Source organism: Doryrhamphus excisus, chromosome 15 (genome assembly GCF_030265055.1).
Source record: "Doryrhamphus excisus isolate RoL2022-K1 chromosome 15, RoL_Dexc_1.0, whole genome shotgun sequence".
NCBI classification, from domain to species: domain Eukaryota; kingdom Metazoa; phylum Chordata; class Actinopteri; order Syngnathiformes; family Syngnathidae; genus Doryrhamphus; species Doryrhamphus excisus.
Window position 1 is genome coordinate 13,898,975 of NC_080480.1, and position 26,781 is coordinate 13,925,755.

General features: G+C 42.4%; 2 protein-coding genes across 21 annotated transcripts; one reads left to right on the top strand and one right to left on the bottom strand.

Moving 5' to 3' along the window:
• prkcsh (protein kinase C substrate 80K-H) lies at nt 1-6,399 on the top strand. Of its 2 annotated transcripts, none has more exons than XM_058049114.1 (18): nt 1-124; nt 384-495; nt 561-677; nt 738-833; nt 904-961; nt 1,558-1,675; nt 1,793-1,922; nt 2,007-2,091; nt 2,172-2,250; nt 2,430-2,513; nt 2,578-2,733; nt 2,801-2,888; nt 4,022-4,091; nt 4,178-4,267; nt 4,338-4,412; nt 4,483-4,582; nt 4,661-4,820; nt 5,603-6,399. In XM_058049114.1, exons 2-17 carry the CDS (start codon nt 399-401, stop codon nt 4,805-4,807), a joined length of 1,590 nt encoding a protein of 529 aa, XP_057905097.1. In that variant the 5' UTR covers nt 1-124; nt 384-398; the 3' UTR covers nt 4,808-4,820; nt 5,603-6,399. The 2 variants fall into 2 exon arrangements, with proteins under 2 accessions (XP_057905097.1, XP_057905098.1); XM_058049115.1 differs by having other exon boundaries at nt 2,581-2,733.
• elavl3 (ELAV like neuron-specific RNA binding protein 3) lies at nt 6,171-26,232 on the bottom strand. 19 transcript variants are annotated; one of them, XM_058049116.1, is made up of 8 exons: nt 25,577-26,232; nt 20,994-21,213; nt 20,824-20,927; nt 16,690-16,843; nt 16,334-16,568; nt 15,927-15,980; nt 13,736-13,774; nt 6,171-13,056 (listed from the first exon to the last, which is right to left on the bottom strand). In XM_058049116.1, the coding sequence occupies exons 1-8, from the start codon at nt 25,583-25,585 to the stop codon at nt 12,708-12,710; spliced, it is 1,164 nt and encodes a 387-aa protein (XP_057905099.1). In that variant the 5' UTR covers nt 25,586-26,232; the 3' UTR covers nt 6,171-12,707. The 19 variants fall into 19 exon arrangements, with proteins under 19 accessions (XP_057905099.1, XP_057905103.1, XP_057905100.1 ...); XM_058049120.1 differs by having other exon boundaries at nt 6,171-13,035; nt 25,577-26,230; XM_058049117.1 differs by having other exon boundaries at nt 20,994-21,210; nt 25,577-26,227.
• Nucleotides 26,233-26,781: the final 549 nt, after the last annotated feature.

Below are 26,781 nucleotides of genomic sequence, written 5' to 3' on the forward strand. Positions count from 1 at the left end.
TACATGAAGGAGGGAGATAGTCATACGCATGCGCACTGCGTCACTCCGGAACTGCAGCGCAAGGGCCGGCTCTTATTAGTCATTAGCTTGTCTTGTTCGAGAAGCATCAGAAACTACGTCAGAGGTACAGTAGCAGTAGCAAATACTTTTCGTAAGCTATAATGCACCTTGAGTTTGTTTTACAAATTATGACAAATTCGTTACTTGTCAAATGTTGATAGCTCTAGTTTTTTCTTCTTGTTAGCCCGGACCTCCGCTAGCTTGTTTAAGCTAGCTAATTCATTGCGTGACGCTGCTTTTCTCACTAACTCATTCACTCACGAGCCTCTGTCGTTATTTAATTAATGGTGGTTTTAATTTTCACTGCTTCTGACTGCTAACAGAGTAGTATCAACATCATGACGATGGCCTGTCGGTGCCTACTCACTTTGCTGCTGAGTGTGATAACTGTCTCAGCCGTAGAAGTGCAGCGACCTCGGGGTGTCCCCCTATCAAGTAAGAACTTCAGTATAAAATATCTATATAGCAGTGTTATAATTGTAACCATTGTTACTGAACAGAAAAGCATTTCTACGAGGAGGGCAAACCTTTCACTTGCTTGGATGGCTCCCGCAGCATTCCCTTTGACAGTGTGAATGATGACTACTGTGACTGCCAGGACGGGTCCGATGAGCCAGGTTTGTCCATCACTAAACTGCACATTCAAAATAAAGCATGACACAATTACTCTTTTGCAGGAACTCCGGCTTGCCCCAATGGCAGCTTCCATTGCACCAATGCAGGTTTTCGTCCGGTCTTCATCCCATCGTCCCGCATCAATGATGGCATATGCGGTAAGATGTTAAAATGGTGTAAAAGATGTATGCAGTAGGACTATATTCAACATGAATGTGTCTCTCACAGATTGCTGTGACGCTACAGATGAGTACAACAGTGGTGCTACCTGCCAAAACACCTGCAGGTGAGTGGCCAGTACATTAGGTACAAAGGTATTAATAATGATGTATAGCCAATTAGAGATGAAAGTGTGCAGACCATTTAAAAATATATATTTTAGTGTTATTTTTAATATTATATTAAATATTATTATTATTTATATATATTAAATAATTATATATTACTGTTAATAATATTTAATATTTCTGCTTTCTTCTAATAAATGTTTTTCTTCATGGTGTTCATGATGACTTTATAATATTTTTCCTTTGGTATTTTACCTTGGTAATGTAACTGTTTTTCCCCAGTTTAAATGTAAAAAAAATGCAACTTTTGTTTTTGTTTCATTATGACTATGAATGTACTTATTTAATATGTATTTAAGTATTATTATTATTAATTATTTAATTATTAATTTAATTCTTATTTAATTATTTAATATTTTGTCTTTATTCAGGCAAAAGTAATCCCATTTTTTTGTTTAATTGTATTTTTAGAAGAAATAAAAATAAAACCCCAATCCACACTTTGGACACCACTGCATCGAATTTGCATTTTTTTTTTAATACCAAATACACATTTTCAGAGATGCCACAATTGAAATGTGCTCTTGACGTGTAGGGAATTGGGACGCAAAGAGAGAGAGAACCTTCAGAAACTGGCTGAGATCACCAAGGAGGGCTTTGTGCTTAAACAACAACTCATCCAGGAGGCCAAGAGGGGTCTGGAGGAAAAGAAGGTGCAGATCTCATCAGATCAACATCTGGTGTTGTACTTTCCTTCATCCAAAACACTTGGCTGTCATTTAGTGAGCACATTAAAAGGTTTATTAAAGTGTGCATATTTATCCCAATAGTCTCAAATATCAGAGCTTGAGACCAGTAAGGCACAACTGGAGGTGAGAGTAGAGGCTCTGAGAACTGTGAAGGAAACGGCAGAGGAGCCGGAGAAGGCGGCTAAAGAGCACCATCTAAAGGCTTGGGAGGGTAAGCTGAACTTTGCATTCGTATTTTGGACACCGATTTTCGGTATCACTCATTAATAGGTGTATGTGATTGATCTTGATGCAGATCAAAAAGCTGCAGTGCGCATGGAGAAGGACAAAGCTCGAATGGCGGAGGTGTTTCTTGAACTGGATGATGACGGCGATGGATTGTGAGTATCAGCAAGCCAGACCATTGTGACTCTTACTGGATGACTCCATTTTGTTTCATGTTTAAATGTCTATTTTGCAGTGTTTCCCTGTCTGAGCTTCAGTCCCATAATGAGCTTGACTCCAATTCCGATGGCTCTTTCACCGAAACGGAGGCACAGGTAAAAAGCACTTCCTTTTGCAGTACATATTGTCTCAAACTGACGAGATTCAACAGAACCCAAATCATTTGTTGCATGATGTATAAAGAGCAACACATTTCAATCTATTTCTTTGTTTTGAGAGCCCCCTAGTGGTGGTAACTGTAGTACTGATGGTTACTGTTGTTTGCACTGTGCAGGCCATGTTGGGAGGTGTGGACAAGGTGGACCCAACAGCATTTGAGGCAATATGGAAAGACATTAAAAACAAATACGTATCTCAGGTAAGGCCCTGGCACCTTATTCTCTTTATTAAAAGCTTAAATCGCCTAATGTTTTTGTTTGCAGCAGGCCCAAGAACCGCTGGAGACGGTCTCTGACAATGACTCTGAACACTACTCTGAGGGTGAAATCCCAGAGGAAGAGGAGGATGATAATGACGATCAGGAGGAGGAGGAGGAGGAAGAAAATGATGATGACGATCAAGACGAAGCAGACTACCATGTACGCTTTTGTGCTATGCAAGAAAAGTTGATTGTAGTGAGTCCCTGTATGTGTGCTTATCATGCAGAGACCTCCTGCTGAGCAAGAAAAGAAGGATGACGAGGACGAGGGGATGATGCCACCCTACGATACAGAAACGCAGAACCTCATTGATGGTAGGTTTTTGTGACTCAATGGGCACATCTGGAATGAATATTCAATCACATCCAAAAACTGCACAGATGTGGATGCACATGTTTATATCTTGTGAATGGCATGAAGTGGCTTATTGAAGAGCTGTCTGTATATGGTTTGTATACAGGATATAAATCGATACTAGGGATGTCTCATAATATCTGATACCGATAATCGGCCCGATATCGGCCTACAGTGCTGAAAATAGGCCAGATTTCGGCCCACAGCGCTGAATATAGGCCCACAGCGCTGGATAGCGCCCCGATATCGGCCCACAGCGCTGGATAGCGCCCCGATATCGGCCCACAGCACTGGATATCGGCCTACAGTGCTGAAAATAGGCCAGATTTTGGCCCACAGCGCTGGATAGTGCCCCGATATCGTCCCACAGCGCTGGATAGTGCCCCGATATCATCCCACAGCGCTGGATAGTGCCCCGATATCGTCCCACAGCGCTGGATAGTGCCCCGATATCGTCCCACAGCGCTGGATAGTGCCCCGCTATCGGCCCACAGCGCTGGATAGTGCCCCGCTATCGGCCCACAGCGCTGGATAGTGCCCCGATATCGGCCCACAGCGCTGGATATCGGCCCACAGTGCTGGATATTGGCCCGATATCGGCCCACATGCTTTATGTCCTTTTATGTCAACCGATGTAGAGTACGTCACATTAACATTGCAGTTGCGGAGATTGCAGCAAAATCATAATGAACTCACCAGGTTCATTGAAATCATGGGCGTGTTAATATTATAATATTATAGTATTGTTTAATAACATTTTTGTTTGTTCATTTAGCCATTTTAGCCATTGAGTGTTTAATTTACGCCACAAATTAGTACAATTGGCTTAAATATGCATTTTTTTCTAATAAGCCATATTTAGCGGTCATTTATTAATTTTTGAAAAATTGTGAGAGGAAGGACGCGATGTTTGAAGTGCAATGAAGCAAGGGATGACCGTATAAGAGTGTCAATCAAAACAGCATGATTACCTTTTTAAAGGCAGAATTTGTGGCTTCATCTTCTCTATTGGATGTTATTATGTGTTGTGGACAAATGAAATGACCCATGTATAAAAGCCCAGGAATTGAATCCCGTATGCTTTGTTTCCCAGCTGCTCAGAAAGCGAGGGTGGAGTTTGATGAGGCTGAGCGAGCTCTCCGGGAACTGGATAATCAGTTGAAGTAAGTACCTGGAATACGGAGGAGCGCCTTTGCCTGTAATGCAGATCCATTTTAAAACTCCCTGCCAACGACTGTCGTCTCTGTAGGAACCTCCAGAAGGAAACTTCATCTGACTTTGGACCCAATACCGAGTTTGCTTACCTCTACAACCAGTGCTATGAGTTAACAACCAGCGAGTACGTGGTTGTGTTTTGCTTTTATTTAGTAAAACGTGTACTTCTAATGTGTATTTTCCGCCTGTCTCAGATACATCTACAGGCTCTGCCCATTTGATCGAGTATCTCAGAAACCCAAGTATGGTGGATCAGAGACCAGCCTCGGGTAATGCAACAATGCCTCTGAACGCTTCACTTGTTTCTTTGCATTTAATGACAGTGCTGTGTCTGTGTAGGACATGGGGTCAGTGGGAAGGTCCCGAGGATAACATCTACAGCGTAATGAAGTACGAGCACGGCATGGGATGCTGGCAAGGCCCCAACAGATCCACCACGGTCCGTCTCCTACTTCTACATATATTCAAGTGCAAAAACATAAATAAAATAAGTAAATATGCAACGTTTATCTTCTAGGTTAAGTTAAAATGCGGGAAGGAGACGGTCATAACATCCACGTCGGAGCCCAGTCGCTGCGAGTACTTGATGGAGTTCATCACCCCCGCCCTCTGCCAGGACCCAAAGACCTTTGATTCTATGCTGCATGAGCATACGGAACTTTAGAGCCACCCAATTTGTGAGTAATTCTACTTTGCAAGCCCAACCAGCCATTTGAGGCACAGTAATGGCTGTACACTTTTCATATCTCACTTCAAATTGCTTGTATCAGCGGAAATAGAAAACGTGACGCATGCTGAATTCGTGTATATAAGAATGCCACGGCAGTCGAAGCGTGATAATGTGACGGTATAGCGTGTCTGCATCTGATTGCGAGGAGCACACCATTTTGGCGTACAGGCTGTCTTTGTGAAGGATAGCAGGACGGCTACAGCGGCAAGGTAATGGCATCTTCCTAAGAGTTCATTACGTTAATAGAGGGACGAGAATTAATGAAATGTGAGAGTTTAACGACGTGGCGTCGGACAGAAACGTTACTCATTTTTTTGCGCCACTGCTGTAGTGCCGCAATGCGTCATTTGAAGTCTTTTTTTTTTTTAACTTTTAAAAAGTTATACCAGTGGGAAATCAATAGTACTGGATGTGTTATTTTGTTTGTGACAGCTTTCTGTATTATAGCGTCATAGCATATGCTCAGTTTAACGTGTTCTCACAGGAGTTAGCACACAAGCACTGTATTGTCGTCTTAGAAATAAAAGGCAACGTTTCCGTGTTCCGCAAAGTTGTTCCATTTCCGATGATAGCGCCGTTAACCCTCCAACATTAACCCTTAACAAAGCAGCTTCATTGTTGGAAAATGCTTAGTCCTTTGGAAATCAAATCCTACTGGGATTCTCCTCATCCAGCAACGAGGATGTCACTTCGCCGCCATCGTGAACAATGTTTGTGTTCATCTTGCAGGTTGTTCACCAGGGACCAAATCGCCGTGGCAACAGGAAGCTGTGAGCCAGAGGGCACCAGCATAAATCGTCATTTCCAATGAGTTAGTCATTTCATTTATAAAACCCCAATCACTTGTAATGTCATTTTATTCTACCTGAAATAAACATGTCCTTTCTCTTGAACACGTCTTGTGTGTGTGTGTGTGGTCGATAGAAAGGCTTAACTTATGTAATTGAATAATTTAGATTTCAGAGTAATACAGTCATGGAAATAAAATTTAGATCACTTTTGTTTCTTTTAATACCCCTTACAACTAAAGTATGACAAAAATGGCTCATAAGAGTTGATTTTGGTTAGTACTGTTCGTTGTCTCAGGTATTGAAATGAACAATAATCAATTTTTTTCCCTGACTGTATGTTTAAAAAAAAAAAAAAAAAAGTATCTTTTTGGAATAATTGTATTGTAGCAGCCTTAAGTCTGATATGTTATTGTTGCTGTAACTATAAAAACTAGCCTCTTAAGACCATAATTGTGCCATAAAAGACAATGCTGTATATCTGCTCACAGTCCACAAAATGGGGCCACTCATATTTGTAACTTTTATTTTTTTCTGGCATGTAAAGTACAAATAATCAAACAATTCCATGAAAAAGTCTTCAAGCGTCTTCAGCTGAAATCCCAGTAGTAAATATCCTAGACTAAACTGAAAGGTTTTATTTGTATTTTTTTTTCTTCTTCTTTGATCTCTTTGAGTGTTTCTCATTGCTCGTTTGGTCATGTCTGGAAGTGTGAGTGTTTTTTTTTTTTTTGTATTCCCACTACTTTTGATCGATTTTGATTTGTTCTACCATTCCAGGAAAAATGTAAGAAAAACATCGCTAAGTATACTGCGTCCCCTCTTCTAAATAAATAGACACAAAATACAGTTGGTTGAGAAACAGAAGGACCGCTCGCCTCCCCCCCTTTTTCAAACAAGAACACCTTCCCGCTTGCTTATCATTATTAAACCCAACTCTTGACTCCGTTTCCCTTTTTTTTTTTTTTTAAAGAAGACCCATTAAGCATGAGCAGGAAAGCATCTTGTGCGGGACAACCCCCCTTCCCCTTCTCCTGGGGGGTGCTGTCCCATGTCTCAGGGGCTCGCCGAGCGGTTGAAAAAACAAGACTGTGATTAGATTAAATAATTAAAAGATTTTCATTGAACAAGACAAACAGAACACAGGCAGTAAAGGCATAACATCTAGCACACAGCATGTATGTGTATACACTTCAGTTAGTTAAATATAGCAGTGCATTCTTTGACTATGGAGAACGTTTTCCAAATCGTACTTCTAAAGCTGTTTTTCTATTTGCAACCCCCCCCTTTTCCCTTTTTTTTTTCTTCAAGAAACGAAATGGTGTAACCACAATTTTGGCAAAAAACTTAAAAAATCTTTTTAACCTTGCAAATATAACGAAATAAACCATAAATATACACAAAACATACTTTATACGAGGCAATAATAATAATAATAATCATAATAAATAGTTTTTTTTAAGTTAACAATAAGTTAAAACTACAAGCTTAAAGTCGCCCAAATAATACAAGTTTGTTGGCGCTATTTTGAATTTTTTCTGTTTAAATTATTTTTATGTTGCAACAAAAGCTACCACAGACTTTTACAAACACAATCGAAACACAGTTTGATTGAAAGAAAAGAATCTAACTAAGTCTAAAATCTGCATACACTGTAAAAAACTGCAACTAATTTGATAATGGAAGGAAAGTAACAAAGCGTACCCAATCAAATGCAACCGAACATAATCTTGACCCATGTGTGTTCTCTATGGCAACATCAACAACACAAATACACTAATTCAACAAGTGAGTCCTGATATGTCAATGAAATCAATAAATTACAGGAAGGAAGGAAGAAAAAAGAGATTTGAAGTTGACATGGGCTAAAAAACTGATGATATATTAGACAGTATTCCTTTCAAGGTCACTGAGGATTGCTCTATTAAAGTCAGACAATTTGCATGGTCAGAGCACAAATTAGGGGCTGAGGAGGTCGTTATGGAAATTTACAGATCAGAGCTCTCGTTTGATTTCGCCTAACGAGCCCGCTCGCGTCTGATCTCTTCCCTCGCTGTCGTTTTTTTTTTGTCTTTTTCTGTTTTTTTTTTACTTCCTTTTCGCTATTCCGCAGACCTTTTTCAGTGTGACGTTTAATTTCTTTTTTAAAAAATATATATCATTTGTTCTCAGTCAATATAAAAACAAAGCACATTGCACTTACTGTTCCATAGGAAAGTTTTTTTGTCTTTTTCTTTTTAAATGATTATTGTTGTCGCTCAAGCAGTGTGGTGGTACTGTTTCCTGTTTCTCCTGGGATGTATACATGATGGGTGATGTAGACCGGTCGTTTTATTTGTTGGTGGACTGGTTTCTAACATGGCTCCCACTGGTGTTTGGCTGCGAGATTAGCCTTATTAGCAGTAGATGAAGCAGCGACATCGAAAGACTGAATACTTTTAAGGGTCAGATCGGTCGTGGGACAAAGCAGATGATAGAAATGTTGGGGGAAAGTGTCTTGGATCAAATATTGTTCCTTTTGTCGAGATGTGATAAGATTTGTGACTCTTTAGCGTTCACCATCTGTGTGTAAATGGGATTTGCTCGCCGCGATGTTTCAGCATCAGGGCTTTTTAAAATTAATTTAGTAAATGATACGCGTTCAAAACGTAAGAACTTAGAAGAAGAAAGAAAATATCGGCCTGCAGCGCTGGAAATAGGCCCGATATCGGCCTACAACGGTGGAAATAGGCCCGATATCGGCCTACAACGGTGGAAATAGGCCTGATATCGGCCTACAACGGTGGAAATAGGCCCGATATCGGCCTACAACGGTGGATATTGGCCCGATATCGGCCTACAACGGTGGATATTGGCCCGATATCGGCCTACAACGCTGAAAATCGGCTCGATATCGGCCTACAACGCTGAAAATCGGCTCGATATCGGTCTACAACGCTGAAAATCGGCTCGATATCGGTCTACAACGCTGAAAATCGGCTCGATATCGGTCTACAATGCCGGATAGCGGCCCGGTAGCGGCCTACAGCGCTGGATAGCGGCCCGATATTGGCCTACAGCGCTGGATATCGGCCCGATATCGGCCTACAATGGTGAAAATCGGCTCGATATCGGCCTACAATGGTGAAAATCGGCTCGATATTGGCCTACAGCGCTGGATATCGGCCCGATATCGGCCTACAACGCTGGATATTGGCCCGATATCGGCCTACAATGGTGAAAATCGGCTCGATATCGACCTACAATGCTGAAAATCGGCTCGATAACTGCTTACAACGCCGGATAGAAGCCCGATATCGGCCTACAACGCCGGATAGAGGCCCGATATCGGCCTACAACGTTGGATAGAGGCCCGATATATCGTCCTACAACGCCGGATAGAGGCCCGATATCGGCCTACAACGCCGGATAGAGGCCCGATATCGGCCTACAACGTTGGATAGAGGCCCGATATTAAAATTAATTTAGTAAATGATACGCGTTCAAAACGTAAGAACTTAAAAAAAACACAGAGGGGTCCTTACGCCATCAATAACAGATTTGTACAGCAATGAATCAGGGGATATTAAAGTTACACTGACTTGCAAAGCAAACTCTTTGGCAGAAAAAATGCAAATCTATCTAAAAGGATCGTGCTCAGCAAAAAGCCGTATTGTCGCTTTCAATCTGTTTCCCCGTCAGTTTGTCAGCTCGTGGGCAATGAGATGGTCTCACCGCAGCAACACTGCGTACAAGTTGAGGACGAGAGATGCAGTCAAAAGCGTAGATGCATGAGTCATTGCTACCCCCCCTCCCCCCCTCAACTGTTGAGCTTGACCTATTTGTTTACATCAGATTCACTTCTTTTTTTGTCTTCGCTGTCAAGTTCGTCACGGGCGAGTGGTTTAAGTTGTTCTGCGATAGTGTTCCTCTGCCCACCCCGTCTTTTTCCCTCGATCCCCACCCGAACACCGCATGCTCGAGTCCCCCCCACCACCACCACCCCTTGCGCTGCAAACATCAGAGGGTTTAAAGTAAAGCCATGCGATGTCCCAATTTTTTTTTTTTCCCCAAGCTTAAGAATCTGTAAAAATTCAGCACAAGGTCTTGTTCCTTTGTATGTATAAAAATAGATTTATCTCTAATGTAATCCTTTTCAAAGAGATCGTCCTCTTTGGCTAACACAGCGTCATTTAGAAAAGCAACAAAAAAAATGTCTTGAATATAGTTGACCCTATTTAAATCTATTATCATGTGCAGATGTCTTGATAGTGAAAGACGTGAGCCCCTCCCCACGGTAAAAGCTCACGTCGGGTCTGTGACAGACACTTCAGATAAGACGGGTCTTTGCCTTAATGTTCCCATAAGGGAGCCCAGCCGGGGTTGGAGATATTTTGAGAAGCGCGGAAACAAATAAACCAAATACCGTTCTCTTGTTTGTCGACGGAAGCACAAATGTGACACCTATTTACCGTCTTGATGTAGCGCACTCGGATTTTTTTATTTCTTTTTTTTTCACCAGGGCGGGAGTTCAATGCTTCTCGGAGTTGTTTGAAAAGGAGGTAAAACTGAGACGCATCGGGCAAAGCTGGAGGGACTGGTTGTGTTTCTCCTTAAGGGATAGTCTTTTTTTTCATTGCTGGATGTCTTTGCTTGTGGATGATGTTCAGTTTTTGGAGATTTTATCGAGGGACCAGACTGACAAATAATAGCAGCACGTCTTTGAGGTTTTATGTCGATATCTCTCTGCAGATGTGCTGTTTTGTCAGTAGTCCTGTATCTTTCTGACCGCATTATTGGGTCAAGTCGAAGCATGCTAGCAAAAACCAGAAGTCAGAAAACCTGGAAAGGATCTTTTACATTGCCGGGTGTCGATGTTCAGTCGTTTTTTTTTTTTTTGATCCGCCGTTCTTTGAGGTTGTTATGTAATGTATCTCTGAAGACCTGCTCAGTCATTGGTCAGTCTATTTTTACCTGTTGTCCGCTATCAATCTGACCACATTAGCTTTCTTGGGTGTGGTAGCATTCAAACCCAAGCATGCTAGCAAAAAATCTAGCCGGTCTTTGTCCTCAACGGATAGTCTGGTGTCTTTACTCGCGCTGGATGTTTGGTTGTTTTTTTTCGTTGTTGTTACTGCAACTTCTAACATCGCCGTTCTTTGAGGTTGTTATGTAATGTATCTCTGAAGACCTGCTCAGTCATTGGTCAGTCTATTTTTACCTGTTGTCCGCTATCAATCTGACCACATTGGCTTTCTTGGGTGTGGTAGCATTCAAACCCAAGCATGCTAGCAAAAGATCTAGCCGGTCGGATAGTCTGGTGTCTTTACTCGCGCTGGATGTTTAGTTGGTTGTTTTTGTTGTTGTTTCTGCAACTTCTAACATCGCCGTTCTTTGAGGTTGTTATGTAATGTATATCTGAAGACCTGCTCAGTCATTGGTCAGTCTATTTTGCCTGTTGTCCGCTATCAATCTGACCACATGGGCTTTCTTGGGTGTGGTAGCATTCAAACCCAAGCATGCTAGCAAAAGATCTAGCCGGTCGGATAGTCTGGTGTCTTTACTCGCGCTGGATGTTTAGTTGTTTTTTTTTTGTTGTTGTTACTGCAACTTCTAACAACGCCGTTCTTTGAGGTTGTTATGTAATGTATCTCTGAAGACCTGCTCAGTCATTGGTCAGTCTATTTTGCCTGTTGTCCGCTATCAATCTGACCACATGGGCTTTCTTGGGTGTGGCAGCATTCAAACCCAAGCATGCTAGCAAAAGATCTAGCCGGTCGGATAGTCTGGTGTCTTTACTCGCGCTGGATGTTTGGTTGGTTGTTTTTTTTGTTGTTGTGACTGCAACTTCTAACGGCGCCATTCTTTGATATTTTTATGTGACGGCTCTCTGCAGACCTGTTAAGTCATTCGTCAATTGGCTTTTTAAGGGTGTGGCAACATTCCGACCAGCAAAAACCATCACAGCTACGTTTTTCATACCAATTTAACTCTGACAAGTAACAAGCAACAACCAGCAGTTCGTCAAAATCGTTCCTAAAGTACGCCATCGCTACCCTTTTATGAGTTCATAGACAATTTGCTTCTTGTTAACACAACCCGAGGACAGATTAGTCATTTTTGCTCTTGTGAACTTCTATTTCTGTAATATTTTATTATGAATATCGGAGTGGTGGAGGGAAGATTCTTATGGCATTCAGACTAGTTTTTGTTGCGGTTCCCGGATTAATGAAGTCGCCTACTGTGTGTGTCACATTAGGTCAGAGCTTTAGAAGCTCACACGGGGGGGTAGAGAAAAACTGCCTTTGCCACCTCAATAAAGCACGTCAGGAAACAGTAGTCAAGGTTTTTTAGAAAATGCTTACATATTCGGCTATTATTACCACCTTATATATTGAATATATAGTTATATTTTGATAGACGTATATAAGAGAACACTGTTTTTTCATTTCATTTTCTTTGATCTTAAAAAAAGTCACCGATTTTCAAAATGCCCCAAGTGTTTAAAAAAAAAAAAAAAAAAAGTGACTCCATCTTCTCCAAGCAAGAAAACAGGAGGTGATGTAGGGGTTAAAGTTTTGGGGTAAATTGCACATCATTTTTTGATCGCTATTCTTATTATTTTTCTGTTTTGTTCATCAGTTGCCATCATTTGCCTGAATTCAATCAAAGCACATTCTTTGTCACATTCGTTAGACTGTCTCCTAAATAGATCGCTCTTAACCCCCCTACCCAACAAAGCAGCTACGCAACCCTTCTAATTCAATCCAGGCAAAGACAGGGAAGGACTAGCATGTCGTGGAAAGAGAACAGGAAAAACTCCACTAGTGTTTTTGTTTGAAACTCTGACTTGTGGATGCTTGCCTATGGATCGGTTTGGTCATGTGTTGTCGATATGTGTGTGTGTGTTTGCGATTATATAGTGTGGATTTGTGTGAGAAAGCGTCAGAGAGAGAGACTCAGTCCAGGCCCATAAATAGAGTGATGGCACAGGGAGCTCAGGTAATCCCCCACCCCTCCCCGTGCAGGTCAAAGGTGCTGGCGCCAGCAGGCCCCGCCCTACTCCCTCAGGCCTTGTGTTGCTTGCTGGTCTTGAAGGAAACCTGCAGCACGCGGTCACCCAAGCGGTAGCCGTTAAGGCTCGCGATTGCCATGGCGGCCTCGTCGTAGTTGGTCATGGTGACAAAACCGAAGCCCTTACATTTGTTGGTAGTGAAGTCACGGATGACCTTGACGTTGGTGACGGCACCGAAAGGCCCGAAGAGCTGCCACAGGACGCTTTCATCCGCTTCAGGTGACAAATTATACACAAAGATGCACCAGCCGGCTCCGGTGGGACCGGTGAGGTTGACGCCGGCGAGGCTGGTCATGCTGTCAATGGTGATGGGTGAGAATCTGGGGAAGAGAGCGGGAGAGCTACCATGGGTGTCATTCTGAAGTTCCACGTAATATTCAGTGCTCTACGCTAGCTTTAGTTGGTGGGCGTGTATCTGGGAGAAGTAATACGCTAGAGACCACGTCTCCTCTGCTGCACACTTATGGCTCCAAACTACCTGTTTTCATACAAAACGACACTGAGGACACATAAGACAACCCACACGGTCTGCTTATTGTCTCTGCTGACCAAAGCCGTCTGCAAGAATTCAACACATGAATCACAATGTTCAACTGAAAGCACAGTAGTGAACGAAACACAGAAACCTAGAGAGGGATGAAAAGCAAATTAAAAGTCAAATCATACAAAAAACTGGAGCAAACAGACGCAAACGGAATCTGGTATGTCCATGCTGGTGGTGTGGGGGGAAAAAAGGAGGAAAAAAAGGGGACATTAAAGCAACTTAAACGGACAATGTTAGTTCAGAAATTAAATTATTGCTATCCAGTTGAAATAAAAACAAAAACAAAAAAAAAAGTTTAAACAAAGCCATGCCAGAATACCCTGCTGTGATGAGAAGGCTACAATGTTGCCGTTTTAACAGCCTGATTTCATAAAGTCAGCAGATGGTATTCCGGGCGCTTTGTTTGAGGTTTTATTTTTAGGCATGGATGCTTTTGAAAGTACACCTCTTTTTTTTTTTTTTTTTTTGGCATTTACCTCTTGACTCCGTAGCTGGCGTTTAGTAAATTGTCGAGTCTGCAATGCAAGAGGGAGAGTGAAGGGGGGATGGAGAAGTTAGTTAGGAGATCTACAAGGAAGGGGTGGCCTTTCACTTTTTTTGACATGTAGCTGAGGGGGGGGGGGGCATCCTTCATTGCATGGCAGCTCCACACCAACCAAGCGCTAAGGGTGCGTTCACACTTGTCATGTTTGCTTAGGTTTACGGGGGAACTCTGGTGTGTTTGTTTGGCGGGACCGCAATCACCAAACAAGCCAGTGAACTCTGGTGCGGTTCGGTTCACTTTGAGTTCAGATGTGAATGTTAAATGGAACTGAGACACGGACCAGTGTTAAAATGACAGCATGCAGAAATGCATTAGAAGTGCTCTCTTTCTCGATGTGTGTGACAATGAAACAAAATCTAAGCAGAATATTAAATTAACCTACACTGTAAACCCGAATAAGTTAGCAGAACTAAAAAAAAACTAAGGCAATCAGTTCATAATTTAATTAATAGGGAGGCACGGTGGTCGAGTGGTTAGCACGCAGACCTCACAGCTAGGAAACCAGGGTTCAATTCCACCCTCGGCCATCTCTGTGTGGAGTTTGCATGTTCTCCTCGTGGATGCGTGGGTTTTCTCCGGGTACTCCGGTTTCCTCCCACATTCCAAAAACATGCTAGGTTAATTGGTGACTCCAAATTGTCCGTAGGTATGAATGTGAGTGTGAATGGTTGTTTGTCTATATGTGCCCTGTGATTGGCTGGCCACCAGTCCAGGGTGTACCCCGCCTCTCGCTTGAAGACAGCTGGGATAGGCTCCAGCATCCCCGCGATCCTTGTGAGGATAAGCGGTTGAAAATGAATTAATGATTGATATTAGCTATGCTAATTTGCCATGCTTTTATTTTGAATCTTATTTTGCATTGAACAGGAAGTCAATGCTGTGTAGGTTTCATTTGTCCATAGGTATAAATGTGAGTGTGAATGGTTGTTTGTCTATATGTGCCCTGTGATTGGCTGGCCACTAGTCCAGGGTGTGCCCCGCCTCTCGCGGGAAGACAGCTGGGATAGGCTCTAGCATCCCCGCGACCCTCGTGAGGAAAAGCGGTAGAAAATGAATGAATGATTCTTCGTTTGATTTATTCATGTTTAATAGATACTTTTTTACTTTTTAATTAACTACAAGTTCATTATTTTAAGTAGGTTACACAAATCTGCAAAAAATTCATTCATTCATTTTCTACCGCTTATCCTCACGAGGGCCGTGGGGGGTGCTGGAGCCTATCCCAGCTGTCTTCGGGCACATATAGACAAACAACCATTCACACTCACATTCATACCTATGGACAATTTGGAGTCGCTAATTAACCTAGCATGTTTTTGGAATGTGGGAGGAAACCGGAGTACCCGGAGAAAACCCACACAAACTGCACACAGAGATCTCCGAGGGTGCAATTGAACCCGGGTTTCCTAGCTGTGAGGTCTGCGTGCTAACCACACTTCCGCCGTGCAGCCCCCAAAAAGTTCATATGAATCAAAAATTATAAGTTAAATTAACTGAAAAGACAGATAATCAACATTTATAAGTAGAACTTTTAAGAAAATTTTAAGTTAACTATACTTATGCCAATTAATTCGGATTTACAGTATCTCAAGTTGTATGTAAACTATGTTTTTAAGTTAATCTTACTTAATTTAGCCATAGTTCAATTTAATCAAAACATATTAGTTAAAAGTACTCATAATATAACAACATGTAAAATGAACTTGACATACTTAAGTTATTAGAACTTTGAGTATGCATAACTTCATATATTTAAGTACTTTGAACATTCGGGTTTACAGTGTACGTATTCAATCCAAAATACCAGTGTGAACGCTAAACGAACCGCACCAAAGTGCCGCATCAAAACTACCGAACGACAAGTGTGAACGCAGCCTAACTGACTGACTATCCTTTATCGGCCCTAGGCGACTAGCTAGCTCACTTTAAATCTAATAACTGAACAAAATCCCTACACCGTCTTATCCTTGACTTATAATAACTGTGTGGTTTTTCCCAGAATATTATTTTGTAGTGAAAACATTACAGGACATACCAATGAAGTGTTAGCAAGGTTCCTGCATGTACAGCAATGATTTATATCTACTTAGTGTTGTTTTTATGGTAAAAATCTGGTCTCTTACATTGGTTTTGAGCTGCTATTTGGATCTGGTCCCTTTCCAAGAGAAGGGATCACGCTGCAGTTTAAAAGAAAGTCAGAGAAAAAGATATTGTTTTAAGGATAAATGCACACGGCAGAATTTTAGTCGACAGATTAGGTTGTTTCCACTTCCAGAGGATTCATGAGCGAAATAGTGTAGTTGAGGGTCGGTAAGAGACTGTTGAGGCATTAATGATATTCCCTTTCATAGTAAAAGCATGACATTTTGACACAGCTAGCATTGTTGTCAAATAATGGGAGTACTCAATTTAGCATTGTCAGACTCATTCATGAATAAACCTTTCATTAATGGTACGTTCCCCTTTAAGCAGACAGTCGATGTTAGTGGTGGGTCCCCCGCGGGGCCAAGTTCGACCCAAGCGTCAGTACCTGAATCGCTGCGTCTGGTGGTGCAGTGGCCCTGTGTAGCGGCGGGCGGCCGTCTGATACAGCTGAGTCAGCAAAGCCTGGCCCGTCTTCTGGCTGGGGTTGTTGGCGAACTTGACAGTGATGGGCTCGGCGGCGCCCAGAGGCTTCTGTCCGTTCAGGCCCTTGATGGCCTCCTCCGCTTCGTTTCGCTTGTCAAACCGGATGAAGCCCACTCCCCGTGATATGCCTGCTCCGAATAAGAATAACACGCCAATGTTACTACCTTGGCATCTCGGGCTGCCGGTGATGCCCACCAGTCTGACAGGAGGTTCATCCGGGGGGAGCTGAGATGTTTGGAAAAGCCAATAAGGCTATACCTGTGACTTGGTCCACTAGGATGCGGGATGTGATGATGCGACCGTATTGGGAGAAAAGCTGCTCCATGTCCTTCTGGCTCATGGTCTTGGGGAGTCCGCTGACGTAAAGGTTTGCGTCACGAATAGACGCCGAGCTCGGCCTGGCATATGATACCTAGAAATCCCCAAAACAGTCAATCATTTTTATACCAGTGAAGGCATCATAGTCAAATCAGGATGTAACCATATGTGTATTTCTTTGAAACAGGAAGTGTAAACAAATGCAGCACAGTCCGGTCCGTAGATCACGTATCTATTTGACAATTTCACTTATTGGAACATTAAATGTGAGTACTTTTAAATTTGCTAAATTATTTTAATTTTTCGGAAATTCAGGACTTTAGTCTCATAATGTGTTTTTGTTCTCATAAATCAAAGACTATTGTCGTAAATTCATGACTTTAGTTTCGTAATACATTTTATAATTAATAAATTTTGTAATTCAAAATTTTTTTGTATGACTTGATTCTCGTAATATTACAAGTTTCTTGTAAATAAACAGTACGACGTGATTCTCAGAAATTTGCTAAATTATTTTTGTTTATTTTTCGGAAATTCAGGACTTTAGTCTTTTTTTTCCTCGTAAATCAAAGACTTTTGTCGTAAATTCACGACTCTAGTTTCGTAATATAACAATTTTTTTCTCATACAAGTAAAGTACGACCTAATTCAAAAATTTTTTTGTGCGACTTGATTCACGTAATATTGCAAAGTTTCTCGTAAATGTACAGTACGACATGATTCTCGGAAATTTGCTAAAAACACATTGTCGTAAATTCACGACTTTAGTTTTGTAATATCACAAGTTTTTTCTCATACAAGTATGACCTGATTCTCGTAAATTTGTCACTTTATTTTTGTAATTCAAATTTTTTTTTGTACGACTTGATTCTTGTAATATTACAAGTTTCTCGTAAATGTACAGTACGGCGTGATTTTGCTAAATAATTTTTGTTTATTTTTCGTAAATTCAGGACTTTAGTCTCATATGTGTTTTTTTTTTTTAGAAAAATCAAAAAACGTGTTCACTGCTTCCTCTCTAAGACAGGCTGTGACGATGGTCGCCAATTGAATCAGTCGGGTACCACTCGTCCACAACCGCACAACAATAAAGCTCAAGTGTTTGTGTTTTCTTCCTCCATTAGTTGTGGTTGCATCTGTGCTTCTGTCCCTAACAGTCTCTATCCCTTCTGTTGGTCTCCTATTATAAGCAGAGGAACATGAAACAATATGTTGTTGTGTGCGAAGCACGAAGCAGAGATGGTGGCGAGTGTTGTGTTTGTGTGTGATGGAGAAGACAGAGTGCGTGTTGTCTCAGATAGGCTGCCTTCACTGGCCCTGCCTCTTTTCCTTTGTCTCAATCCTCCCGGGTAGGAGTGGGGGGGGACGGAGCGTGTGTGTGTGTGTGTGTGTGTGTGTGTGTGTGTGTGTGACTACTGGCAAACAGCGTAAATCATCACATCACAAGACTGCAGCATCCTTGACAACCCTTTAAACACACAGCTCAGACTCCTCTATATGATCGGCTGAAACGTCAACATTTACTAGTTTTTCAAGTCTGATATCGTCAATGCAGGTGTTCGCTAAGCGCCATGTGTTCATTGTGCAGGAGGGTTGTGCTGCTCAGTGATTAGGGCGTTCTTAAAAGGGGAGGCGGAGGGACTCTTTACATTAGGGGAGCAAAGGCTGCCCTATAATTAACCCTCTCCTTGCCTCTCCGACAGTACAGATGGTGCCTGAAGCCCATATGGCCTCTAATCCTGTCAGCTCGACCCCCTTACCCCTCGACTGCTGCTGCCGATGCCCCCCATAGTCCAAGGCCTTCCCCCCTCTCTCGTCTCTATTCATGCCTGCTGCAGAATCATAGCAAATAAACTGTGGTTTACTGAAGTGCTGAAGTACTGAAGTGCAATAGTAGTGTTCTATGTGTGTTGTGTAGTTCCATTGGGTTTAAAACTGCGGCACACAAGCCAAGATCATTCCCATTATGTATTAATTTTTCTTTGATGGACTTAGTCTTCTGTGGAATGTCTTTTTCATATCACATTTTATGGCATCCTTTATGGGGTGTGCCTAAAATGTTGTGCTACAAAACATATAATACCTATACAGCGGTATCTCAGTGTTTATATATATTCATTCATTCATTTATTTTCTACCGCTTATCCTCGCAGGGGTTGCAGGGGTGCTGGAGCCTATCCCAGCTGTCTTCGGGCGAGAGGCGGGGTACAACCTGGACTGGTCGCCAGTCAATAACAGGTTTTTATATATATTTGTTTCATAAGTTTGGAAGAAAACCCCAAAATATTAACAAAAATTACATTTTATACAGAAAAAAAATGATATTTTTACAGACGCCCTTTATGGGGTGTGCCTAAAATGTTATGCTACAAAACATATAATACATATACAATGGTACCTCAGTGTTTATATATATTCATTCATTCATTTATTTTCTACCGCTTATCCTCACAGGAGTTGCGGGGGTGGTGGAGCCTATCCCAGCTGTCTTCAGGCGAGAGGCAGGGTACACCCTGGACTGGTTGCCAGCCAATCACAGGTTTTTTTTTAATAAATATTTGTTCCAAAAGTTTGAAAGAAAACCCCAAAATATTAATAAAAATGATATTTTAAACAGAAAAAATGATAGTTTTACATGTAGAAAATAATGCTAAATAATAATAAACGAGATAATGAATGGAGATTATTGCTGATGCGGACTTGACATACACATCCTGGCAAAAGATTGAATTCAATGTCGTTCACATTCTTTATCAAAGTGCTGGCAACTTTGTTTGGCCCCATGGTGAGTTATATATCAGTCACACTCATTGAGTCAGCATTGCATAGCGTGAGAGGGGGGTAGGATTAAATAAGTTCTGCTTCTTCCTACTTTTTTCAGACTTCAATATAAACTGCATGCATGTTTGAAATAAATTATACCATTAGCATGATAATGGTAATAGTGTTATTTCATTTGAACATGCATCAGATTACAATTGAATGCATCACATAATCAGTTCACAGTTCCACATGTCCAAAAGGAGTAGGAAGAAGCAAAGCTTATTAAATCCTACCCCTCCATCTGGTACTTTTACAATCAGTAACTGTTACATTTGTTCACTTCCTGCTTTCCTAATATAATTTAAGTATTTTTTTAAATTTATTTTATTAATTTTTTTGGTGATATGACCATACAATGACATAATGGGTACCATAGTAACTTGGCAATTGGAGTAGTTTGTTACGTGTAATATTGTATGAAAATTGGGGTGTACAAAAAGCTAGGTTTGACTGTCTTGTCAAAGCGTTAATACAATTTTTACAAATATTTACAAATATTTCCACTGCAAAGACGTTTTGCTTGGTGGCAGCCATTTTTTTTCTGCCTCATATTTCTGCCGTGTCAGTCTGCTAAAAGTGTGTACCAAATTTGTTATCTGCCCAATTTGTTTTGTCGAGCTGTGTGAGAAATTTCAAGCCAACCCGAGCTAACAAGGTTGGCAATTTTTGTCAAATCGCCACCCTTTTTGTGTGCAGCGGTTCAGGGTAGTCAAGGTCACCCTCACATCCAAATCTACATTGTCGTTGCTTTCAGCTGCAGTCATAAGTCAGAATTAACGCCTCATCAGTGGGCAGCTGTTGGACAGTCGTCTGCTCTGCAGGAGATTCGATTTCTTTGCGGCACCGCACTTTGTTCCAATCATCTACTTTGCCGGAGAATAAGACAGGATGTGCTGTCCTCCTCTGTATTCCCCTTCCTTCCCTCATCTGATTTCAGCACAAAGAAAGAGCCCTAATTAGCCCCGATTGGAGGCAGATGGGGGTAGGGGGTAACCTGCCTTGACCCCGCCCCACCCTGGGTGTACCACAACCAGGCTTCCCTAATTACATTTCCATCACAATAACCCCTCCGTGCTTTCTGACCTCCGCTTTTCACCCCTTTCTCCCGCTTTCTTTGTTCTCCTCGCTGCTGCCTTCTGCCTTCTCCTCCCCTTCCCTTCTGCCGTGTCTGTCGCCCACCCCCTTCCTCCCCTTGACAAAATGGCCACTTCCTATCTTTTCCACCCCAAAAATATGTCATGTTCTTCTCACCTTGATTGTTTTAGTCTGCAGTTTGAGACCATTGAGTGTGTTGATGGCCTTGTCCGCATCGTTTGGATCCACGTAGTTCACAAAGCCGTAGCCCAGACTCTGACCTGCACAAGAGGTAAAAGTTAGTTATGGAAATTCCTGTTCCCGTTCCTGTGTGTGCATTCCCTTACCCGTGATCTTGTCCCTGACGAGTTTGCACGACTCGATCTCCCCGATGCTGCCGAACAGACTCTTAAACTCCTCCTGCGTCATATTCTGAGGCAGGTAATTGACGATCAGGTTGGTTTTGCTGTCGTCCGTAGCGCCGTTGGTGCTAATAACGGGGCCGTTGGGCAGGCTAGTTCCGCTCGGACCGTTGGACACCTGGGTTTCCATGGTGCTGATTATCTGCTGAGGGAGACGGCGGCGTCAGGTTGGCATGAGCGGCGGTCGAGAGATTTAAAAAAAAAAAAAAAAAAAAAAAGACAGGCCTGCCCTCTTTGTCCTTGTCAGTGGAAAGGTCAGGAATCAGCATTGCTAAAATGGAGATGGATGCTTGAGCTGATTTAATATCCCCCCCATCCCTCCTCCTTCAACCCCTCCATCCTTCCACCCCCCACCCCCTCATCTCTATCTCTGCCTCTGGTCCTGCAGATGTCACAGTCCCTTTTTCCTTTCTCATCCCATCCCCCTCTTGTCTTGCAGGGTCAAAGACCATTACATCACTGCACACCATATTACAGCAAGATGTGACTAAATAAACTATATTAACTTTTTTTTTTAATTATTATTTTTTTTATTTTTGTCCTTGCAGGTGGTGTAACAGCATGAGGGGTTCACGATGCGCCACTGTGCTTCACCGTGTTGCTTAATTTGTTCCACGGGGGATTCTCAAATAACAGCTGTGTGGTCAGAAACTTCTCTACTCCACTTTTTCTTTTTTTTTTTCACCTTCTTTTCCCTTTTTCCTTCACTGGCTTGTCTTTGTCTGTGTTATTTCACATTTCTGCAGGAAGGCAACTTTGCAATCCGGAATGGAAGGATTGTCATTCTTTATGCATAATACGCCCTCAAATTTAATCATATTTTATAGCAACAAGCAAAAGTCCCTCACATGTTGGTTAAATATATTGTTTTACATGTAAAAAGGCATCAAATCTTGGTATAATTCCGCACAAATCCGCATATGATGATCACATATGCTCCCTTTCCGTTGCACATGATCATACATCTTTGTGCCATCGCTTCCCTCTTCCCCAGTTTCTATGAATAGCTACGCCTAACCTGCCTCTTTCCCCTCGTCTCTGCAACCTGCAGTCTTCCTCCCAGCCTCACCTCCCCTCAGGTTGCCCGGGCAACAGCTCCTCAAAGACTGCATTGTGTCTAATGGCTCTGCATGGCTTTCTTTCGGGGTTTTTTTTTTTCTTCTTTGCTCTTAACTCTTTCAAGCTGCGCCGTGTGCCTCCTGCTAGCTTCTTATCACAGCAAATATTACCAGTTTTTTGCTATGTATACTTCATGTCGGTGGAGCTGCGATACAAAGCATAAAAGAAACGAGCAAGTGGCAACAGTACTAAAAATAAAATACTTCAATCAATCTGTCTCGTCGAACGTCATCATCGTCGTGGTGCTTCCGTTAATTATAAAAGACACGCTTATGCGCCGTTATGTGATGTGACGCGGCCTACTAACAGTAGTATGAGCAAGTGCGTGTGTCCCAAATATGACAAAAGCATTCTAAGCAAAGAAAGGGAGGCATATTTGGTGGTAAAATTCTATAATTCACATCAAATGTTTATTATCGAGGATTATTTCATTTGTAAAGTGTCAAAAAAATCCCAACAAACGTGCTTTAAAATGCATAAATAATCCAGAAATAAGAATCTAAATATCCTAGCATCCTTCCATGACACCTCCCCCTGTTAGCTGTCTAATAAGTGATCACTTATAAACTCTCTTTTAAGATACTTAATGAATTCAATTTGTTATTCTATGTGGCCCACACTGCTTGCCTGCCTCTTTTTTTTTTTTCTTCTATTTTGGGGTTCTGCGAGATCTCCCTTAATATTTAATCTACCGCATCAGCTACATCGCCTACACATGGGCCCAGACTCGCACGCAAACACGAGGCCAGCCTCTCCTCCAGCACAGCAAGCCAGACTCGCACGCAAACGAGAGCCCTCATGCCTCGTTCTATCGTTGCCAAGCTCACATGCGTCCTACACTCGTTTATTATAATAATAAAATTGATTAAAAAAAACAGCAGATAGAGGCACTGCCTGGCTATCTATGTACATGCAGACTTGTCTTTTTTTTGTTGTTGTTCTTGCTCTCCTTTGCTTTTCCTTTTGAGTGCATGTAAACAGCCCTGCCAATTCACTTCTGCTCCAAATGCAGTGCAGCACTGCAGGCTATGTGATGTACACTCACTGTAAGTCATTGCACGTTATGTGCGCTGTGTGGAACTACATGGAAGTGAGAGGACTAAATCAAAAGGGACACTTCACAAAAATCTGAAATTACATCATTCATCATTTTCCTTTATGTGTTTAGATTCTAAGCATGAAATTATTTCAAAAAACAAATCACTTTTAGAGAAATTCCTTAAAAAGTGTGTGATAAATTCAATTTTTTGTTTAATACCTTCACTTTTAATGTAATATAATAATAATTTGTGGCTATTTAGAGATATATTTACTTTTTTTGCTTCCAAAATGGCTCATAAAAGTGCAAGAATGTGACCTTGACACTGCAATAGCCTCCCCTCTTCATAGAAACACAACCTGCTCTCCTCTCAATGTCCACCTTATTATATCAAACACTCGCTTCTTGTCCTCCACTCTTTGCTTTTATAAGCCCTGCTAGTCCGTCGAGTGTAAATGAGCCATCTAAATAACACAGATTACAGGATTATCCCAAACAAAGGGCATTAGGCACACTCTCCGCAGTTTAAGGGATTATGGTGGCAGCTGTATTTAAAAAAAAAAAAAAAAAATCAAAGAAAGAAAGAAAAAGGAGAAATGGCAACAGAAGTCACACAGATGATATTTTTTTAAAAACAAAATAACGAAACAAGCAGCACTAAAATAAGAAGACATGTCCGGGGCGCTGGCCAGCGTGCTGAAAAAAAGGGAGTGGCCACTTCCCAACCTCCTCTCTCTTGCACAGTTCCTGTATTTATTGTAATTAAATTGAACTAAAAAAAAAAATCTTTACATCTAACCAATCTAACCCCCTCCTTCCTCATTCACACCCCCCCACCCTCCCTCCTTCTAAGCTCCGCAGGCATTCACGGAGCGTGGCGTGTCTTTTTGCTGAATAAACGTATTGACAGGCCCCAAACAAAAGAGCCACCCGTTCCTCCTCTTCTCCCTCTTGCACGGGGCTATGGCAGCACTATGAATATTAATGCGCACAGTGGCGCTTTGTGCGTGTGCACGGCGCCCGGGACAATGACTCTTACAGTCAAGTTAAAGGATGCAAAAAAAATAACAAATCAAATTTAGACTTTTAGCTGTTGCTGTTTTATAATTGGACAAAGCTTACATAACATAATTGCACTTCCTGATTGTAGTCTTAATAAGAATCATTTTAATAATAATTTTCTAGTATTTGTCGGTTAAAGGCTGCAAAAGCTGGTTTACTGCCACGGTGGCCTCAGCTCGTCCTTGTCCTTGGAATTGTGTAAGAGCCTCGGGAAGGTTGTCTGACTCAACGTTTTTTTTTTTTATTCGCCTGCCACTGCGGTACCGGCGTTGGAGGAGGGCTACGGCCCATGCGTGTGTAAAGAGCAGGGAGGGGGGGGGGGGGGGGGGGGGGGCAGGGGTGTGTTCAGGGGAGTTGAGGGGGGGGCTATAGGACACAATGTCTGTCCAGGTTTGCAGGTACAATCACTGCAAATGGTTAAAAGGAGGATTAATTATTAGCATTTTCTTAGCGTTTACTATTATTTTTTTAATAATTAGCACTATAATTCACAATACTTTTATTATTTACAATAAAATAATGTTTGTTTTTTAATTATTTGATAATATCCCCCCCCCCCCCCCCCCCTTGTCCAGTGGAGTGTAAAGAGGAGCATGTCGGCAGGCCGTGCAGGGCTTAAAGGCCCCTGGTGTCCATCCGAGACACGCCCAAAAGAAGCGGCGGCCATGAGCCAATTTATCGTCCCCACCCTCCTCCTGCATCTCTCCATTTTATCACCAAGCATGGCCGCCCCGTGTTGGAGGTGGAGATGCATGTGCATGCTGTCGCGCTTGCGTTGTTATTTTAATTAATTTTTAAAGCAAAAAAAAAAAAAAAAAAGCAAAGATGCGTAATGTCTCTCCTCCCCCAACATGGAGTGACTCGACCTTTTTTTTTTTTCTCCTCCTCGCTGGATGGAGCATCCTCCGAGGGAGACATCGTGTGTTTTGTCTTGTCTCTAGCATCCTTGCGTTGCATGAAGCAGGCGGCGAATACAACTAACCCCTCCTTATTCCCTTCCTCCCTTCTTTCCTCGTCTTACAAACGAACACTATTCCCGTCATGGAATTCCAGTAAAGATCGATGGATGCGACACATCTAAAATGGAAGCATCCCTCGCTATGACACTATTTTTTTTTTTAAACGCAGCACCTCAATCTCGATCATTCTTCAACATCGCTGTGTTTACATTAAAAAGCTACGAGATAGCCACATCACGTGCGACACAATGGGGCCCGAGAGACCCGACACGCAGTCCAAGCACCCTCAGAGAAACCGTATAGAGAAATACAAGAGAGGTCATACGTACAGTAACCATTCTTGACGTACACTGGAAAGGAAAACTAGGTCCCTCTTCTGCGCGTTGATCTTGAAAGCTTCAACCAAGCTTCGGTGCTGTCGTCGCACCCCTTTTTTTTTTTTTTTTGAGGAGTTCCAAAATGAAAATGAAAAAAAAAAAGATAAAAAATAACAAGCTGGGGCCTTTAAGCGGGGTCTCAGCCTGCTGGAGGTTGTATAGGGGTCCCTCTATAGGATGAAAATGAGGAAGGAAAGAGAAGGGGGCTTTCTGCAGGACGATGGAGGAGGAAGAGCTCTCCGTCCGAACGGCGTGGGCGACGGCGGAGGGCGGTAATGAGAGAGGAAAAAAAAATAGTAGAGAGAGAAGCAGTGATCCTCAAGCAGGGTGTGTCCAAGGATGGGAGGAGGTGGTGGTGGAGGAGGAGGAGGAGAAAAAGGAGGGGTGGTCTTCTGGTTGGTCTGCTGCTTTGCTTTTTTTTTTTTTTTTTTCTTCTTCTCCTTTTTTGTTGTGTCGAGCGTGCATGCGATTCCCCTGCTCAAGTCTCCTTCTGCGCCTCTGCTGCAATCTTCTTCTTTTATGCGCGTTCCTGGCGGATGCTGATTGGCTAATTGTGCAGGGAGGGTACTACACGGCGGCCATTGCAATGCGCTCCTCGCCCATTATCCCCTTCAGGAGAGAGATCAGCACCCCACCCCTTCTCTTCCTCCTCCTCCTCCTCCTCCTCAACCCTGCCCTTCCATCACTCCCTGCTTCTCAATGCCCTTCCTTTCTTCCTGCCCCCCTCCCCTGCAACCCCCTACCTCTTCACACATTCACACACACACACTGAATAGGACTCCACCTGCACTAGCGGAACAGATGGGTGCAGCACTTGTCCCCCCCCACCCCCCACCCCCCCACCACAACCCCTCTCCACTTTCTCCATTACTGCATTTTCCATTTAAAGCAAATACTATTTTTGTTAAAGAGCACACAAAGTGTTGATGTGTGAATGCTAGCGAAATCAAAAGCCTGGAAATGTTAGCAAGAGATGTGACGTCCAAAGCAGATGGCCCCCTTTTGGGGGAAGCAGGGGGTGTCAGGTGCAAACGTAGTAATAACAAATTAGAAAACCCCTCCTCAAAAATCATCCATGAGAGAACTCTTGTGTGTGTGTATGTGTGTGTGTGTGTTTACTTAACGACATCCCAGCATGGCCTTCCCGAGGAGTTCTG

Bases quoted from the DNA above. Each gene is read 5' to 3' on its own strand.
- elavl3 (XM_058049116.1), bottom strand. The intron at 16,844-20,823 runs GTGAGAAGAACA...GGGGATTTCTAG, and splicing joins TGCAGACTAAAACAATCAAG to GTATCATATGCCAGGCCGAG. The intron at 15,981-16,333 runs GTACTGACGCTT...TTTAAACTGCAG, and splicing joins CACCAGACGCAGCGATTCAG to CGTGATCCCTTCTCTTGGAA.
- prkcsh (XM_058049114.1), top strand. From the start codon at position 399: ATGACGATGGCCTGTCGGTGCCTACTCACTTTGCTGCTGAGTGTGATA. The intron at 2,734-2,800 runs GTACGCTTTTGT...CTTATCATGCAG, and splicing joins AAGACGAAGCAGACTACCAT to AGACCTCCTGCTGAGCAAGA. The intron at 4,092-4,177 runs GTAAGTACCTGG...TCGTCTCTGTAG, and splicing joins GAACTGGATAATCAGTTGAA to GAACCTCCAGAAGGAAACTT.